This window comes from Neomonachus schauinslandi, chromosome 7 (assembly GCF_002201575.2).
Source record: "Neomonachus schauinslandi chromosome 7, ASM220157v2, whole genome shotgun sequence".
NCBI lineage: Eukaryota > Metazoa > Chordata > Mammalia > Carnivora > Phocidae > Neomonachus > Neomonachus schauinslandi.
This window is the reverse complement of record NC_058409.1, coordinates 7,422,307-7,441,377: the sequence shown is the minus strand read 5'-3', so window position 1 is coordinate 7,441,377 and position 19,071 is coordinate 7,422,307. Positions and strand designations below refer to the sequence as shown.

At 37.1% G+C, this 19,071-nt stretch overlaps 1 protein-coding gene across 1 annotated transcript in view; it reads right to left on the bottom strand.

Moving 5' to 3' along the window:
* The window catches only part of YTHDC2 (YTH domain containing 2), a 73,436-nt gene that overhangs the window by 31,295 nt on the left and 23,070 nt on the right, over window positions 1-19,071 (bottom strand). Inside the window, exons 10-17 of the mRNA XM_021701891.1 lie at window positions 18,156-18,291; window positions 11,330-11,456; window positions 11,059-11,124; window positions 4,353-4,531; window positions 4,002-4,098; window positions 3,834-3,921; window positions 3,667-3,747; window positions 1,332-1,414 (exon numbers count right to left, since the gene is read on the bottom strand). Coding sequence (XP_021557566.1) covers window positions 1,332-1,414; window positions 3,667-3,747; window positions 3,834-3,921; window positions 4,002-4,098; window positions 4,353-4,531; window positions 11,059-11,124; window positions 11,330-11,456; window positions 18,156-18,291 — 857 coding nt within the window. The remainder of the gene's footprint in view (window positions 1-1,331; window positions 1,415-3,666; window positions 3,748-3,833; window positions 3,922-4,001; window positions 4,099-4,352; window positions 4,532-11,058; window positions 11,125-11,329; window positions 11,457-18,155; window positions 18,292-19,071) is intronic.

Below are 19,071 nucleotides of genomic sequence, written 5' to 3'. Positions count from 1 at the left end.
AAAAAAAAAAAAAAAAAAAAAAAAAGAATGTTCTGACATTATAAAGTACAGAAATAATGCATCCACCATCTTCAGCATATGAGGCACTGCTTTAGAGTCAATACCTGATGTTTTCCTGTTAGTTAAAATGCAAGAAAAATTAGTCAAATAATTACTGAAAAATAGGCTACTTTTTCATCTTCCCTTTTTTAAAAAAGAAAAGGTAATGCAAGCACATTCTAAAATAAATAACCAAACTACAAAAAAGTAAAATGAAATTTAAATCTCCTTCCTTCAAAGAGCCCCACAAATCCTCCTTCTCAGAGTCAACAATCGTTTTTTAATGTTTCTCTCAAACCTGACAATGCATTTCTGCCCTAAATATATACATACAAACATATATATATAAAAAACATATATATATTTAGCACTATGTACATATTTAGCATTATATATATTTATTTAGCACTAACATATATATATATATATATATATACTTAGCACAAATACTATAGATGCATGTTCTACACCTTACTTTTTTCAATTAATAATATATTCTGAGAACTCATTCCATAACAATACATATATCCACATCTTTCCCTGTAACAGTTATCTAGCATACCACTGTATGGCTATAGCATAATTTATTTAACTACAGTACTTCCAGAGTTTTCACTATTACAAACAGTGCTGCGGAAAACATTCTTCAATACATGTCTGCACACATGCTCAGGTACACTCAGGATAAATGATGAGAAATGGAATCCACCAGCAAAGGGCAGATTTGGATAAACAGTTTCAAACTGTCCTCTGAAGAAGTCACAGCAATTTACACTCATCAGTAAACTATGAAAGCTTACTGGCCCACGCTTTTGCCAACTCTGTTGTAAGTACTGTTAAACATTTTCATCAATGCCATTCTGGTGATAAGCAAAAAAATTTCCTCATTAATTTGCACTTATTCTGGCATATATGAGGTGGTGTATGTGAGCTTAATGTGTTGGTCTTTATGAACTGATTTTAAAGAGTTTTTTGCATAATACAGAAATTAGCCCTTTATCCTGTATTGCAAATGTTTAAAATATTTTCCTTTTAATTTTGTTTTTTAACTTTCTTACATCTTCTGAGGACATATTATACTAGTCAAAAATTTTTAACATAACCTGAATTCAACTTTTAAAGAAAGTATTAAAATGGCTTGCTTTGCAAAAACAATATAAGAATTAAGACTAACATGAAAATTTTAACATTTTATATAGAAAGTGGAATATACATTAAATATGTACTACATATCAAAATGTTTCCATTTTACAGGCAACTGAGTGAATAAATGTGTATTAAATATACATTACCTGCCTTTTCGTTGTATGGCACTAGCTTTGGAAATCCACACCATTTTTAACATTGTAACAAAATTCAGTGCATCAAAGGATTTCTGTAATATTTAAGTTATCTTCATATTAAAACTTTTATAAAAGGTGCTTAGAAAGAAATAGCAAGAAATATTATGAATATATTTTAACATGCCAAGTTTAATTCAAGGCCCTTCTTGATTAGATAATTAGGATGGGGCACAGATTAAAAAAAAAAAAATCCAGATCTCTGGTTACAAACATTCTAAGGAAAAAGAATGAAAAATAAACTCAGAAGAGCTGTAAGAACTTCCTCATTCCATGCCTTGCTTACTTATTTGTTTCTCTCTGCTACAGTTGGATAATAGCAGGCAGTACTCATAGACATCACGACTGAGGAAAAACTATCTACTCTCTTGAGGTCATTTCCTATCAGATTTCTATCACCACGAGGAATAGGAGTGATCAGGGAAAGACAGTTTCTAAAATATGTGCCAGGGAACTGATCTGGAGGAATGAGAATAACAATAATCGCTGAACCAATCTTATCCCCAAAGTGAAGAATTTTTAATCCTTTCCATTTTACCCCCTACTGAGCTACTAAGGCAGTTAGCCTATCCAGAATGTTACAAAAGAGAAAGTAAAAAAGAACCATTACTACCCTTATATTCCCTAAACAATCTAAAGCCAAAATTTACTGTAGAGAACGATTTTAAAAGAAGGCATTCCTAACTAGAATATATACTTAATCATTCAGTGACTTACACTTTCCCTTTCATAAAACAGTTATATAGAGCAAATACAAATGTGTTCTCATAATAGTTTAATTATGGGATTTTTAGAAAAGATGGTACTTATGTAGTTTTTAATAAAATGTCACATTTATCAGTTTTGTATGTAAAATAACTTCTGACACTACCATCATGTTCTAAACTGGGGTTTACCTGATAAATGGCACCCACAGAAATTAATTTCTAAAATATTCAAAATCCACTTCATCAGCTTTACATAATTTCAGGGCAATAAAATCTGAATTTTCACTGACTCACCCAGACTTTTAGTGATAATCCTATCATTATCCTCTTATAAAAGGTATATATTCATCATTATCCTCTTACAAAAAATAAAATGTGGGCGCCTGGGTGGCTCAGTTGGTTAGGCGACTGCCTTCGGCTCAGTTCATGATCCTGGAGTCCTGGGATCGAGTTCCACATCAGGCTCCCTGCTCAGCAGGGGGTCTGCTTCTCCCTCTGACCCTCCCCACTCTCATGCTCTCTCTATCTCATTCTCTCTCTCTCTCAAATAAATAAATAAAATCTTAAAAAAAAAAAGAAAAAGAAATGACCTTTTAAAAAAAAAAAAAACAACAAAACAAAAAATAAAATGTATCCCTTCTTTATAGTATACAACTATACTGAAATGTCTACATTTTATAAAAGTTTATTTTCTATAAGATATTCCTAAAAATTGCACTGAAAACATTATGAAGCAATTAACAAATGTTTCCCACATTAAAACACGATCATTTCTATCCACCAGAACAAACATCATTTGCTTTCCACAACAGAGATAGTATCTTTCCTTGAAAAGCAACCACCTCTATCACTTTCCATTCTTTCAGTGAAAGGATCCGCCAAAGTGAAGGGTATTGAGAACTGCTGAGCATTCCAATGCTAAAAGAAAATAAATGCTGTCTTTTCTTTATATCAGGCTTGGAGTAAATATTTTAGCCTTTGTGGAACGTCCCTGTTGCAACTATGCCAGTTGCAGTGTGAAAGCAACCACAGACAATAGGTAAAAGAGTGAACAGGACAGTGTTCCGGAGAAATTTATTTTTATAAAAGCAGGCACTGGGCCCGTGCGGCTGCTAACTGGCATTTGCTGAACTCCGGTTCTGACTCCAGCTCACACTGTCTCAGGATGGTTCTCTTGAACGAAATATCTTTTGAATACCTACTATACATGTGGAGCCCTAGAGATTAACCCTGAACAAGAGGGACATGGTGCATGCCCACATGCAGAAGGAAAGAAGGAAAGCATACAAAATATGTAATCCAATTCTCACACTGTGACAAATATTCAGTGTAACTAGCCAACCCTTTACTGTCTTCCTAGTATTTAATCAGCAGGAGCTAGTTTTTTTGTATAATCTGTTACAATAACTAGATCCTACATTCTGAACTGCTTAAGGTAAAATATTTAGAGAAATCAACGATTACTATGTTAAATTCATGCAGAACCAGAAATCTTCCCATTAAAGTGAATTATAAAAGCATTTATTGGAAAGTAACTTAACCTTCTTCATTTAAACAAAATACAACTTATCCATACATACCTCTTTCACCTTACCAGAATCAATAACAAAGACAACATCGTTGACTGTGATGCTGGTTTCAGCAATATTGGTGGAAAGGATCTGCAAGGGGATGTTACCTTACGGTTAATAGGAACACAGGACCAATGACTAATGAAATGGACAAAAGAAAATTTTATGAAGCTTACTATTTTTCGAACACCGGCAGGTGGGTTTTTTAATACTTTCTTTTGATCAGATGTTTGCATATTTGAATGAAGCATAAAGACTTGGTATCTGTTGACAGTGGAAAGGAAAAATACACTATGGTACCTATCTGTTACTTAAAGCAACAAATATAAAGCTTTAGCTTTTACCTATGTGTGTTGTCAGCAAACCGCTTGTCATCAAACAGGATGCGATCCCTCAGTCCAACAATTTCATCATATCCAGGTAGGAAAATTAATATTGCACCTTGGAGAAGAAGGATTTTTTTTTAAATATTAAATCTCTGGTTTTACAAACTAGAACCAATCAACAGGCCCAGCTATAATGAGCTATATCACGAGTTTTCAAATACTGATAAACTGTAATACTTATGACACTTAAAGAGATTATTTATGCAATATTGCCACTGGAATTCTGTAGAAATCTGTACGTGCAAAATATTAATTTTGAAATCAAAGTATACACTGGTGTTCCAGTTATTTTAGACAGTACTTATTTACCAGCATCACAACCATGGCAGATATTGTATAGAAGGTGCATGATCAAATCCAAGTCTACTTTTTCATCATCAAAACTGTGATGATAAGCTTTCAGGAGCTCTCTGTCTTCTGCACTGAGGTCACCTCCATTTGTGTGAACCAGAGAACTTTCATCTAGATTTCCAAATTCCAGTGAAGCACTTAAAAAAAAGAAAAAAAAATGACCAACTCAATTTTCATCTAAAAGAGTACTCCTTTAAGGCCAATGATTCCCAGGATGTCCTTCTTCAAATTTTGAATATACCCTAAGGAGGTAAGTGATACTTAATGTTCTAGCTACAATTCATGTTTTGGCTTACATTACATTATCCAAAGCAAAATCTGTCAATAAGTACTTCTTGAAAACACAATCTGAAGATATTTCTCTAAAGAAAATATACAAATGGCCAATAAACACATTGAAAACATGTTCAACATCATTACTCATCAGAGAAATGAAAATCAAAACCACAATGAGATACAACTTCATACCCATTAGGATGACTATAATCAAAAGAGAGAGGATAGTAAGTGTTAAAGGGGGTGTGGAGAAATTGTAACCATCGTCAATACATTGTTAGTGAGAACATAAAATGGTAAAGCCACTTTGAAAAACAATGTGGCAATTCCTCAAAATGTTAAACACAATATTACCTGATGCCCCAGCAACTCCACTCTTGGGTATATACACAAGAGAAATGAAAATATATGTCCACATAAACTGGTGTACACAAATGTTCATACCAGTATTATTCATAACTGCCAGAAAGTAGAAACCACCCAAATGTTCATCAATTGATGAATGTTAAACAAACTGTGATCTACCCACAGAATAGAGTATTACTCAGTCAGAAAAAGGATGTTACAACATGAATGGATGAACCTTGAAAACATTATACGAAGTGACAGAAGCCAATCACAAAAAGACCATGTACTGTATCATTCCACTTAGATTAAGTGTATGGAAGAGACAAATCTATAGAAACAGAAAGTAGACTAGTTGCCTAGGGCTGGAAGAGTTGGGGAAGATGAGGAGTGCTTGCTAATGATTACAGGATTTTCTGGGGGGTGGTGATGAAAATGTCCTCAAAACTGATTGTCATAATAACTGCATAACATGGGGCACCTGGGTGGCTCAGTCGGTTAAGCCTCCCACTCTTGGTTTTGGCTCAGGTCACGATCTCAAGGTCGTTGAGATCAATCCCTGTGTCAGGCTCTGCACTCAGTGCAGAGTCTGCTCAAGATTCTCTCTCTCTCTCCCTCTCCTTCTGTCCCTCCCCCTGCTTGCCCTCTAAATAAATAAATATATAAATAAATAAATAAAATCTTTTTAAAAAACTGCGTAACATGGCAGACATACTAAAAGCCACTGAACTGTACACTTAAATGGGTGAATTACATGGTTGTGAACCTTACCTCAAACACACAAACCTTTGATCATCATTTGTATTTTTTTTCTTTTCATTTAAATTCAATTAATTAACATATAGCATATTACTGGTTTCAGGGGTACAGGTCTATGATTCATCAGTCTTCTATAATATCCAGTGCTCATTACATTACATGCCTCATTTGTATTTTCTTTTTTTTTTTTAAGATTTTATTTATTTGAGAGAGAGAATGAGATAGAGAGAGCATGAGAGGGGGGAGGGTCAGAGGGAGAAGCAGACTCCCTGCTGAGCAGGGAGCCTGATGCAGGACTCGATCCCAGGACTCCAGGATCATGACCTGAGCCAAAGGCAGTCGCTTAACGAACTGAGTCACCCAGGCGCCCTCATTTGTAGTTTCTTAATAGATTGTTTCTAATTATTCACTCTTATAAACAAAACTCTGAAGCAAAGTCCACATTTAAAACAAAACAAAACAATTCTGCAGGTACCAACTTAACATGACTGCTATTTGGTTACTCCATACTAAAAGCAGATTGATTTGGGACGCCTGGCAGATTGATTTGCTATTTTCTAAAAGCCCAAAATCAGCATAAATTACTGAAATAATAGCTTGCTTCTTCATCCCATATGTAAAAATATAACCTTCTGCCATCCCTAGTAACCATCAATAAGATTTCTAGGAAGTTCAATTCAGCCCAATTTCTCCTAAAGAGCTTAGCAGAAAAGTAACTAAGCCTGCTTTTAGTAGGGAAAATATTAAAATTATAACTGCGTTATTTTAAATTTTAAGATTCATTTTAAAACATTCCAATTTTTTTTGCTTTCTTACTTCTTAACAGGTAAATGAAGAGGGTATTATGTCCTTTGTTTAAAGCTCTAACTTTAGGGGTGCCTGGGTGGCTCAGTTGGTTAAGTGTCTGCCTTCGAGGCTCAGGTCATGATCCCATGGTCCTGGGATCAAGCCCCACACTGGGCTCCTTGCTCAGCAGGACGCCTGCTTCTCCTTCCCCTTCTGCCCCCCACAACTCATGTTCTTGCTCCCTCTGCTCTCTCTCAAATAAATAAAAAAATCTTTAAAAAAAAATAAAGCTCTAACCTTATATATCAATTATCAGTAATCTGGCAAACATCATAAATTTAATTTTAAATATTTGAAATTTGTAATTGATAACGTCATGATCTATAGAATAAAAAGAAAGCCCAGTTAGGTAGGATAATTAGAATACTATCCAGATAACCACTAGTTGGTAATCTGCAGTGTCTACTGAGCTATTTCCAGCACCCTAAGAATGTCTGGAACATTCAAAGCATTAGCACTAAAAGGACAGCAAGTTCTGGGTGCGATTATTGAAATGACAACAAAACCTGCCATACCATAATTAGTATTTGGGTCTGCTAAGAACTTTGTGACTCTAACCTTCATTATCATTTAATGAAATTAAAATGACAAGACTAATCTCATACTTCAAACATTCACTTCATCTGAGACTATATCTATAGAATAAAATACAAAAACCCAACTCAAATAAAACATTTTTATGTTCTTCTATAAAAAATACTTTAATACATTTTAACCTCAGATTCATTTTTTTCTTTTTCTTATAGGTTGAAAACAAATGCTATCAATGTATTATAAAACATGTTTTCTTTAGATATCTTTTCCTTTAAAATTATCTTTTTCTTTTCTTTAGATAGCTAATCTAAAATCTACATAATCTATCTAACTATCTAACCTAACTTTAGCTAAAACCTTTAATTACCTAAATGAAGGATTTGCTTCATGGGATTTTCAAAGCATTGTCTGATTCTTTTCTTTAAAATCAAAGTAATACAGGGGTACCTGGGTGGCTCAGTCAGTTAAGCATCTGCCTTCAGCTCAGGTCATGATCCCAGGGTCCTGGGATCGAACCCCACATCGGGCTCCCTGCTTGGCGGGAAGCCTGCTTCTCCCTCTCCCACTACCCCCCGCTTGTGTTCCCTCTCTCGCTGTGTCTCTCTCTGTCAAATAAATAAAAATCTTTAAATAAATAAATCAATCAAAGTAATACATATATGTAGTGTTAATAAACAAACAATTTTGTAGAATTTACAACAAAAAACCCTCTTTGTACACAGACACGTTGTCTAGGACCTTTTTCAATTCTTTTAGCCATTTCTTTTGGTATTTGCAGCCATATTTCCAAGCAACATGCACCTTCCGCTATTTACTGATTTAACAACTTCATCGTTATCTGTGAATCTCTCATGAAAACTTAGGTCACCACCTCCGCTCCCGTCCACTTTCCACCCACATAGGTCCTTACAATTTTCATTACATCTTCATTCGTCCTTTACTATCACTACACAAACATTACTTACCACTGAGCCAAAGCCCAACAGCAAACTATGATTACACCTCCTTTCTTCTGTTCTTCTTTTGGGTTTTCCTCAAGTAATTAATGTCTAATTTTTATTTGCTTAGTTTTCTGTGTACTTACCACTAATTCTTCCCAAAGTCTCTAACAAGATTCCTAAAGCCTTTTTTTTTAAAGCTTTTATTTATTTGACAGAGAGAGCCAGCGAGAGAGGGAACATAAGCAGGGGAGTGGGAGAGGGAGAAGCAGGCTTCCCGCAGAGCAGGGAGCCCGATGCGGGGCTCGATCCCAGGACCCTGGGATTATGACCTGAGCTGAAGGCAGCCGCTTAACGACTGAGCCACCCAGGTGCCCCTAAAGCCTTTTTACTACGGTCAGGAACATCAGGTGATCTCCCCTCCTTCCCTCCTCTCCCGCCACCACCCCCACCCCCGCTCCTGCTCAGGAGCTCTCCCAGGAGACTCAGCCTAGTGGCTAGCGGGCAGCTATCACAGTAACACTGCTCCTCACCGGCACACTGAGCATTTCTTTCACTACCTCCTGTGCTTGGTCGCTATGTTTTCCTGTTTTATTTTACTTCTTCATTTTTGTGGAGCACATTCTCTAAACATTCCTGGTAAAGGATATATAGGAAATAAATCGTCTTATCTTTTTTCCACAATTTTCCATCTCTTGTCCTTTTTTCCTGCTTTGTGAGCCAATTTTCTCAACTTTATCTTGACACCCTTCTGAATTTTTTTCTATCATCTCTTTAATTTGTAAGAGTTTTTTCTTATTTATTCAGTCTCTCAACAAATATTCACTGAACATCTACTATATCTGGGCTCTGTCCCTGAACAAAAGAGACAAGGAGCTTACTAAAGTCATGAATACAGTAAGTACATAATTTATCAGAGGGTGGCCAGCAATTGCACTATTAACTATTTACCCCAAAGATACAAATAGAGTGATCCAAAGGGGCACCTGCACCCCGATGGTCAGAGCAGCAATGTCCATGACAGCCAAACTGTGGAAAGAGCTGCGATGTCCTTCAACAGATGAATGGATAAAGAAGATGCAGTTCATATATGCAATGGAATATTACTCAGCCATCAAAGAGAATGAAATCTTGCCATTTGCATCGACATGGATGGAACTGAAGGATATTATGCTAAGCAAAATAAGTCAATCAGAGAAAGACAATTATATGATCTCACTCATGTGGAATTTAAGAAACAAAACAGAGGATCATAGGGGAAGAGAGGAAAAAATAAAACAAGACATAATCAGAGAGGCAGACAAACCGTAAGAGACTCTTAATCATAGAAAACAAACTGAGGGTTACTAGAGGGGAGAAGTGGGAGGATGGAGCAACTGGGTGATGGGCAGTAAGGAGGGCACAGAATATAATAAGCACTGGGTATTATATACGACTGATGAATCACCAAACTCTACCTCTGAAACTAATAAAACATTATATGTTAATTAATTGAATTTAAATTTTTTTAAAAAGAAGCTAAAAAAGAAAAATAAGATGAATAAGTTCTGAAAAAAATAAAAAAAACAGAAAAAAAGACTGATGAATCACTGAACTCTACCTCTGAAACTAATACACTATATGTTAATTAACTGAATTTAAATTTTAAAAAAGAAAAAAAGTGTATCAGAGGGTGGCAGGTCCTACAGACAAAAGAAAAAGTAGAATAGGTTAAGAAGGATGAATAGCACAAGGAGGTAGACTACAACAACAGGATAAATTTAGGTAGCCCTCATGAAGATAAAATCTGAATAAAGATTTGTGTTCTGTTCCTGTTTTATAACACATTGTTTCTGTCTTATGAATATTTTCTATTAGTTTTTGAAGTTTTCTTCTGGTCACTGATGCTTAGTCCATCCAAGTTCCAGGGTTTTTTGTGGCTATTGTTGTTTGCTTGTGGGTGCTTTTCCCCCTCAAAGATGCCTGGTGATCAATCCTTAGTTTGTTCATCTTCAAAGAGAAGATGTGCACATCTGGCTTAAATATGGTCATTTCACTGAAGGAATACCAAACTTTCCATATTTCTAATTCTTTTCCATAGGCTTGGTCTATTTTCCCAGGAAAGAATTCTCACATTTTCTGCTGAAGAACATAAGCTTCAAACAGGAAACGGTGACAGGGACAGCAGCAGAATGGGCTGAATGATATCTCAACCTTCAGTCTGTCAGGAGACTTTTCTATTTGATACCTCACTCCCACTCTCCCATTGCGCCTGGAAGCCCCAAGTCCAAAGCTTCTGTGGCTTAATTTTTTAATAAACTTCCCACTTCCAGCCGAGGTGGGGAAGGGTGATCTCATCTAATGGCAGGGGAGGTGGGAATCGGGAATTCTAAATGTTCCTCATAGAGAATTTCAATCAAGTCTGGGTGGGTTTTTTTGGGGGGTTTTTTTTGGTTTTGGCCCTCTCTTCCACTGTCATTCAGATGTAGTTAAATGACCCTCTAAGAAGCTAAAATGAGTTTGTTTCTCACTGGCACTTCCCTCTGCAGGCACTGAGCTTTCAGTTTTCTCAGCTCTGCTAAGTCAATTACCCCAAAATTTACTCGTATCTTCCATCAGTTGCTATGTCCTCTTCCAATCTCTCTGACTTTGTTAGCTTGCACACTTTATATTCCTTCCTTACCATTTCAATGAGGTTTTGGGAAAATGCAAAGCTAAATTACCTGTGGTGTATCTACCATGTTTAACTGAAAATCCCCTTTCTGTTTTTCAAAATGAAATAGAGTATTATAGCACACTGGATCTTACTGATACCCTACCAAAAACAAAAAACAAAATCAGACAAAAAAGTTCCTTAGAATTCAAAAAAAAGAAAAAAGAAAATCTCTGCATAAGAGACTATAGCCTACCTTGTCATAGTCCATGATTTACATGGACTTCTTTTAAAAAAGAAGTGAGGGTTAATTAAACACAGTATAAAGTTTTACCTGTAAGATTCTAGAAGATCCACAATTTCAGTCTGTCCAAAGTGTTTAGCCCAATCTAAAGCCATCCTGCCAAAATTCAAAGAGATGAGATTTAGACAGAGAAATAATGTTCTCAAAATTATAAAACTAGTCAAATTATTCATTCACCCATTAGAGATGGACCAGCAATTATTACACAATAGCTTTTAATATAAAGACAAACATCAGAAATCAAAAACAGTATATGTAGCTATACAAAGATATACAAAGAATGGATGCAGTTTAAAATTACCAGCCATTTGATGCTTTACTATGAACGTTGGCTCCCATACTAATTAACTGCTCTACTTGACTTGAAAAACCTCGTCCTGCAGCAACCATCAGAGCTGTTGCACTGGTTTCACTATGCCTGTAATCAACTAAAGCAAGGAAAAGATAAATACAGGTTATATTTCCAAATTGTTCTCAATCATTTTAATTTCTTTTTAACTTAAATGAGAGAATTGTCTGTCAGGAGAATTAACCTGGGACTTGCTCCTTCATCCAGCCACATGATAACAGTATTACATAACCCTTAACTCAGATCTGTTATAAATATGCTCTTAGTATAAACAGGATGGAAGAGGGACTATCATTTGGAAGGTAGGAGAACGAGAGATAGTTGTTCAGCTGTCTTAAGTTCACCACGATAATTAAAACAGAAGAGGAAAGCTAGTAACTTGCAGAACCCTTAAATAAACTTCCTAAGCCTAGATACTGTCTTGATCACCAAATGACAAGATATAATTAAAGAATTTAAAAGTTAAGGCTCATCAGTAACTAGAAAAGAATGCTTAAAAGTGCAAAGTTCAAGACCACTTGTTTTTGTTCTTTTGCTTTGCTTTGATTCCCCCATCATTCCAGACTGTTACTTTCTGAGATGTTTAATGGAAATAACACTGGCAGAAAGTTTACTTCCCATAAAAGCCCTCCATGAGAAAAATAATTAAAGTTCTAGTGAATTTAATTTCCTTCCTAGAATATATTTCTCAAGAAATGCAATATATTATTAACTGCTTAGCACCAACTGGCTTAAATTACAAAATTGGTGATTTCAAAAAGAAATTATCACTGAAAAAAAAAAAAAACTCTGCAGTAAAATTTAAGATAATTACAAATAGGAAATTTTAATTTTCCAGATACCCAATTATCCTCATTGTTTAATAATACTCTAAAACTTTGGGGTGCCTGGGTGGCTCAGTCGTTAAGCGACTGCCTTCAGCTCAGGTCATGATCCCAGGGTCCTGGGATCGAGCCCCGCATCGGGCTCCCTGCTCCGCGGGAAGCCTGCTTCTCCTTCTCCCACTCCCCCTGCTTGTGTTCCCTCTCTCGCTGTGTCTCTCTCTCTCTGTGTCTCTCTCTCTGTCAAATAAATAAATAAAATCTTTAAAAATAATAATAATAATAATAATAATACTCTAAAACTTGGTAACCATTATTAATATAAGTCAATGGTTCTTAAAGTGGGGAGGACTTACAAGACAATTACCTCAGGCTTATTTCTGAAAGCACAGATAGCCACGACTGACTCCTAGATTCAGAGTCAGTAGGTCTGGGATGGCCAGACACATGTATTTTTAAAAAGGTCTAAAAGATTATGATCTGTACTCACTATATGAGAATTACTGCTTCAACTGAATATTCATTTGATAGCCTTGGAGAAAAGAACCAAAATGTGTATATTTTGAGCAGCAGGGTATGACTAAGTGTGGGTGTTTTAAAACATCCAACAATTCTTTAGTACTCCTCCCTTCAAGAGGTGGAGCCTAAATCCCTTCTTGAGTATGAACTAGACTAAGTGACTAACTCTAAAAGGTACCTACGGCTTCCTGCTTGCTTTTTCTCCTTCTCTTTTGCCTCACTCACTCAGAAAGAAGCCAGCTGCCACATCCTGGGACAAGTAAGACAGCCAGCCCTATGAAAGAGTCTAAATGGCAAGAACTGAGGCCTTCTGCCAAAAGAGGAGACAACCTGAGGCCTCTTACCAATAGCCACATGAGTGAGCGTCTTGGAAGCAGATCCTCCAGCTCTCAGTGAACCTTCAGATGACCAAAGCCCCGGACAACAGCTTCACTACTACTTTATCAGTCACTAGAAGCCAGAACCACTCACAGATTCTTGAGTCTCAGAAACAATGTGAGATAATAAATGTTTTAGGTTCCTAAGGTTGGGAATCATTCGTCATGCAGCAATAGATGACTAGGACAGTAAGCATGACAAAGAATGCCTGTCTCACTAATTACTAGCTGCTTCCACTGGATTCCATGGAGAAATTGATGGCATTAAAAAGAAACCTATGGAGGCGCCTGGGTGACTCAGTCGTTAAGCGTCTGCCTTCAGCCCAGGTCATGATCCCAGGGTCCTGGGATCGAGTCCCACATCGGGCTCCCTGCTCAGCAGGGAGTCTGCTTCTCCCTCTCCCACTCCCCCTGCTTGCGTTCCCTCTCTCGCTGTGTCTCTCTCTGTCAAATAAATAAAATCTTAAAAAAAAAAAAAAAAAACCTACGAAGCAGGATGTTTCCTGGATTACATGAAGTATTTTCAACTCTGGTGCCAATTAAGGGTTGAGATTTTAGAAGGGAAATAAAAAGATGCGAAGTCAATAACTGTTAAGAGCTATCAACATTTTTGTTTACTTCAGATAGCTTAAGACATTAGAATACTGCACTCTAGAAAATGTCTAGTGAAACTTTCATAAAGATGAGGGACGCAGGGGCACCTGTGTGGCTCAGTCAGTAGAGCATGTGACTCCTGATCTCAGGGTTGTGAGTTCGAGCCCCACGCTGGGTATAGAAATTACTTAAAAATAAAATCTTTTTTTTTTTTTTTTAAAGATTTTATTTATTTATTTTGACAGAGGGAGACACAGCGAGAGAGGGAACACAAGCAGGGGGAGTGGGAGAGGGAGAAGCAGGCTTCCCGCCGAGCAGGGAGCCCGATGCGGGGCTCGATCCCAGGACCCTGGGATCATGACCCGAGCCGAAGGCAGACGCCCAACGACTGAGCCACCCAGGTGCCCCTTAAAAATAAAATCTTTAAAAGAAAAAAAAAAGATGAGGAACCTGGATCCATAGGATGATGACATCGAAGTATACACTAAAGAAATATCTAGGAAGAAGGTCAAGAATAATATATTAATGCTTCATAAATATTTTAAAGCAACATGCTTCAGAGTTCAAATTTTCCTAACTTTCAGTTAAGATTGCTAAGCTTTTTCCTGTGGGAGGAAAAAAAAGACTGCCAGAAAACTGGAGATGAACAAATGTCCACATTTCCAAATACAAAAAATTACTTTTCGAAATAGTTTTTTAATAACCAATAAGCTGAAAAAAATAGAGCAATAGAAACCAAAATACATTTACAAAGAACAAGAAAGGCCATGGAGTGCCTGGGTGGCTCAGTTGGTTTGGCGCCTGCCTTCAGCTCAGGTCATGGTCCCAGGGTTCTGGGATCGAGTCCCGCATCGGGCTCTCTGCTCAGCAGGGAGCCTGCTTCTCCCTCTGCCTGCTGCTCTGCCTATTTGCGCTCTCTCTCTCTGACAAATAAATAAATAAAATCTTAAGAAAAAAAAATAACAAGAAAGGCCAAAAGATCTTCGTTCCCTTCTTAAGTGGTTTGTTGGATTAGCAAATGCATGCACTTGAACAACCACACCCAACTGCTGACCTAAAGCATACACAACACTTGGTCAGTGACCCAGGCCTCTTGAGTTCATAAACTGAGAAAGTTTATTAATATATTAGGTAACAATTAGAACTGGGGGGAAAAAAAGTTGTGAAGCAAAAGCAATGGGCCAAATCTAATCATGAGATTTAAAAGGAATAAATAGAATGTCTTAAACTCAAAAAAAAAAAAAAAAAAAAAAAAAAAGAAAACAAAAGGGGGGATTCAAAAAAAAAAAAAAAAGAACTAGAAGTTTCCAAGTCAGTATGAATCAGTAAGACAATGTAGTGGCAAAGAGCTATACTGACCACAGGCTGAATTACTGTAGATAAAGAGTAGAGTTTTTTAGGTTGATTGACCTACTCTACCTGAAGCTAGTCACTAAGATTAACACTCAGGACTGGACAGCATGCTTTTTAAAAGGGACAAATTCCACATAACAAAGAAGGCAAACAAGGGCAGGAGAAGACTAAACAGCATCTCATGTTAAAGACAAACAGCTGAAGTCAGGTCTGGTCAGCCCAAAAAACAAAGAAAGCAGAAAGAATAACTATCTTCATACCTGAAGGTCTGTAAGGTATAAACAGACACTAAATCTCCCCATTATCACCCCAAAGGCAGAAGAGGGGAGAAGCTATATAGGTAGATTTCACTTCACTCTTTTTAACATATAAAAAAAATAGCAATTAAAAGAAACCAAATTTGAAAAAAAAATGTCCTGAAGAAAGGAAGTGAGCCTCCTATCACTAAACATGTTCAAATAGATGATCATTTGGTAGGATGCTTATAAGTTGTATCATTTTTCAACAAATATTTATTGGGCACTTACTACAAAACCTCTGGGTATAAGAGATGAGTAAAACAAACGAGGTTTCCATCCTCATGCTGTTTACATTCTAGTGAATGAGACAGAGAGTAAAACAAAATTAAAAAATACATGCCGTCAGGTAATGAAACTACAATAGTGTATAATACGGCAGGGTACGGAGATTGAAAGAAGGGCACAATTTCAGTAAAATGACCCCAAAGAGGCCTCTCTGAGGAGGCAAGATCCAGGCAGAGACCTACATGAAGTAGACGTTGGGCCATACGATCATCTGCGGGGACGGCATTCCAGGCACAGGAAACAACCAAAGCGAAGACCCCCCAGGTCGGAATGTTCCAATACATGAAGAACAAGGAGGTAACAGTGGCAAAAGGTCCAGAGTCGTACAAAATGGTATCAAAAAGGCAGTCAGACCCACCGATGGGTATTAAAGAGGGCACGCACTGAATGGAGCACTGGGTGTTATATGCAAACAATGAATCATGGATCACTACATCAAAAACTAATGATATACTGTATGGTGACTAACATAATAAAATAAAATAAAATTTAAAAATAATAAGTTAAAAAAAAAGGCAGTCAGAGACCCAATCAGGGAAAGAACTCTGATTTTTATTCAAAGTGTAACTGAAAGCCACGGGAGAGTGGAAAGCCGGGAAGAAGCACGATCCAGGTTTTTTTTGAAAGGATCAGTCTGATTGTTCTCTGGAGAACAGACTATAATGACATAAGAATAAAAGCAGTTCACAGGCTACTACAATCGTCCCCAGAGAGAAATGTTGGCTTGGACTAGAATGGCAGCAGTAGGGGAAGTAAAATAGGGTCAGATTCAGAATTTAATTAGAAGGTAAAACTACCAGCCCCTGCTTGTGTTCCCTCTCTTGCTGTGTCTCTCTCTGTCAAATAAATAAATAAAAATCTTTAAAAAAAAAAAGGGGGGGGGGGGGCGCCTGGGTGGCTCAGTCGTTAAGCGTCTGCCTTCGGCTCAGGTCATGATCTCAGGGTCCTGGGATCGAGTCCCACATGGGGCTCCCTGCTCAGTGGGGAGTCTGCCTCTCCCCCCGCCGCCCCTCCCTGCCCCCACTCATGCGCTCTCTCTCAAATTAAATAAATAAAATCTTTTCTTAAAAAATGACTTACTTTATGTTTTGTTGCCTCAGCAACTAGGTGAAAATTCAGTTTCAAAACGTCTGGGATGGCCAGGCACATGAATTTTTAAAGAAGTCTACAACTGATTACGATCATTTAGGAAAAGGCAGGTCAGGAAGGAAGTGAGAAGGGAACCAAAAGTTGTTTGGGGCATACCTAGTTTTAGTCTCCTAATAGACACCCAAGGGGAGATGTCAAGTGATCAGGTGTACTCAAGTCAGGGGGGAGGTCAGGACTGAAACAGTAAAATTAAGAGTCATTTTAAATAAGTATTTAAAACAATGACTAGATGAGATCCACATTAGAAGTAAAGTGTAAACAGAAGCAACACCAAAGGATTGAGGCCTGGGCCATTCCATATTTAAGAAGTCAGGGATTGGGCTCCCTGTCTGTTTCTCCCTCTGACCCTCCCCCATCTCACGTGCTCTCTCTCTCTCTCTCTCATTCTCTCTCTCTCAAGTAAATAAATAAAATCTTTAAAAAAAAAAAAAAAGAAGAAGTCAGGGAAAAGGGGAAAATTCTGCTGAAGAAACCAAGAAGTTCCAGCGAGGGACACAAGAAAGAAGAAAATAAAGCAAGCATGGAATCTGAGAGGTTAACTGAAGAAAGTGTTTCAAGAAAGGAATAATCAATAATTATAACAATAATAATAATGCTGAGAAGTTTAAGTGAGGGGATAAATTACTTGACATCTAAATCCTTTTCAGTACTGACCTTCTATGGTTTTTCATTCTGTCTTTTGCCTAGAAGCCTTCAGGGCTCTGAAACTGACCTCTGGTTACCAGTATCCACTATAATCAACTAATAAAATCAGGATAGGTCATTAGTGAAAACACATCACATGACATAAAGCATATCCATGTGAATTAGTACTTGAGCTCATATAACTAAAGGTATGCTGAAATCGTCCATTTACTAAATACAAAATCTAGAGCAAAGTTATTAACCTTGCTCTTCCTTCCTTTTTTGAAAACACAAATTTCTTTAAAAATCCAAGATATTCCCTTGGGAGGGAAGGGAGTATATTTATATGCACAATACATATATATAAATACACTTTTGCACATAACTGTCATATATTCACAGACCCCGTATAACCTTTCTGGAGACAACTAGATTAAGAATCACAAGATTTAGGGGCACCTGACTGACTCAGTCGGTAGAGCATGGGACTCGATCTCAGGGTCATGAGTTCAAGCCCCACGTTGGGCGAAGAACTTACTTAAAAAAAAAAAAAAAAAAGAATCCCTGATTTAACACAGTATTTATTTGTTCTACTACGCTGATAAGATCCTGATTTGTCCGTGTGAAATAAGTACTCCAAAAGAACAGATTACCGGTAATGAACAAAAATGCAGTACATACACTTTGAATTAAACTACACTTCCACCAGAAATAACCATAAGAGTAATAAAAATATGTTTTAAGAAATTACACGTACCACTAACATTTTCAGTTAAAAAAAGGTGAAAGACCTGAGCAAAGGCATCAACATCTTTATGTAGCCATATGTCAGAGAGACAAGCATCCATTTCCTTTATTAACCATGGTTCAAGGCAATTCACATCTTTTTCTGTCTTTAAAAAAAAAAAAAAAGGAAAGATTATAAATTACCCAACAGCTTAACCTTTATATGCAAAGAATGTGAGATGACCACAATGGCCACAAGGACTACTAACCATGTATTACATCATCGGCTTTGACATAAAAGTTTCTCATCTCAACACAAACATTCCACTTATACTACAGCATCTTGTTCTTACATTTATCTCTTCTCTGCAAATGAGTTTGTAAACAAAGGAGGATGATTCAGTCAAAATATTAGCTAAATGTGCTTCTGGCAGAACGCTGCGAAATACACTGTACCCCAGTGGTTCTCCCTCCCAGCTGCACACCAGAGGGGCCACCCCCTGTGTTTTTCAACACTGATGCCAGGTCCCACCCCAGAGCAAGTTCGTTAGAACCTCTGCTGATGGAGGCCAGATTCTACAGGGCTTTAAAAGTTCCTGAGGTGATGATCATGCACAGCCAGGCTTAAGAAACACTAATTTAATGGTCAAAATGCTGTTCACTGAACCAAAAGGATGTTCCCCATACTACCTAACAACTTCTAAACATTCTTCAAAAGCATTTTTAGAAACATGTATAGTTCATTTGGATGCATTAGAACTTAAAACATATCTGCTTAGGTGACTGCATATGTACCTTCTCATGCTCAAAACAGTTAAAACCTTTCTAAGAAGTATACAAGCCCAGCAATATTTTGCATCCCACTAATCACCAATGCCTTTTAAAGAATTCTAAACCAGAATGAAAGACCAGAAGACGCCTAGGAAACCAGCTAGTTCCAGTTTTCA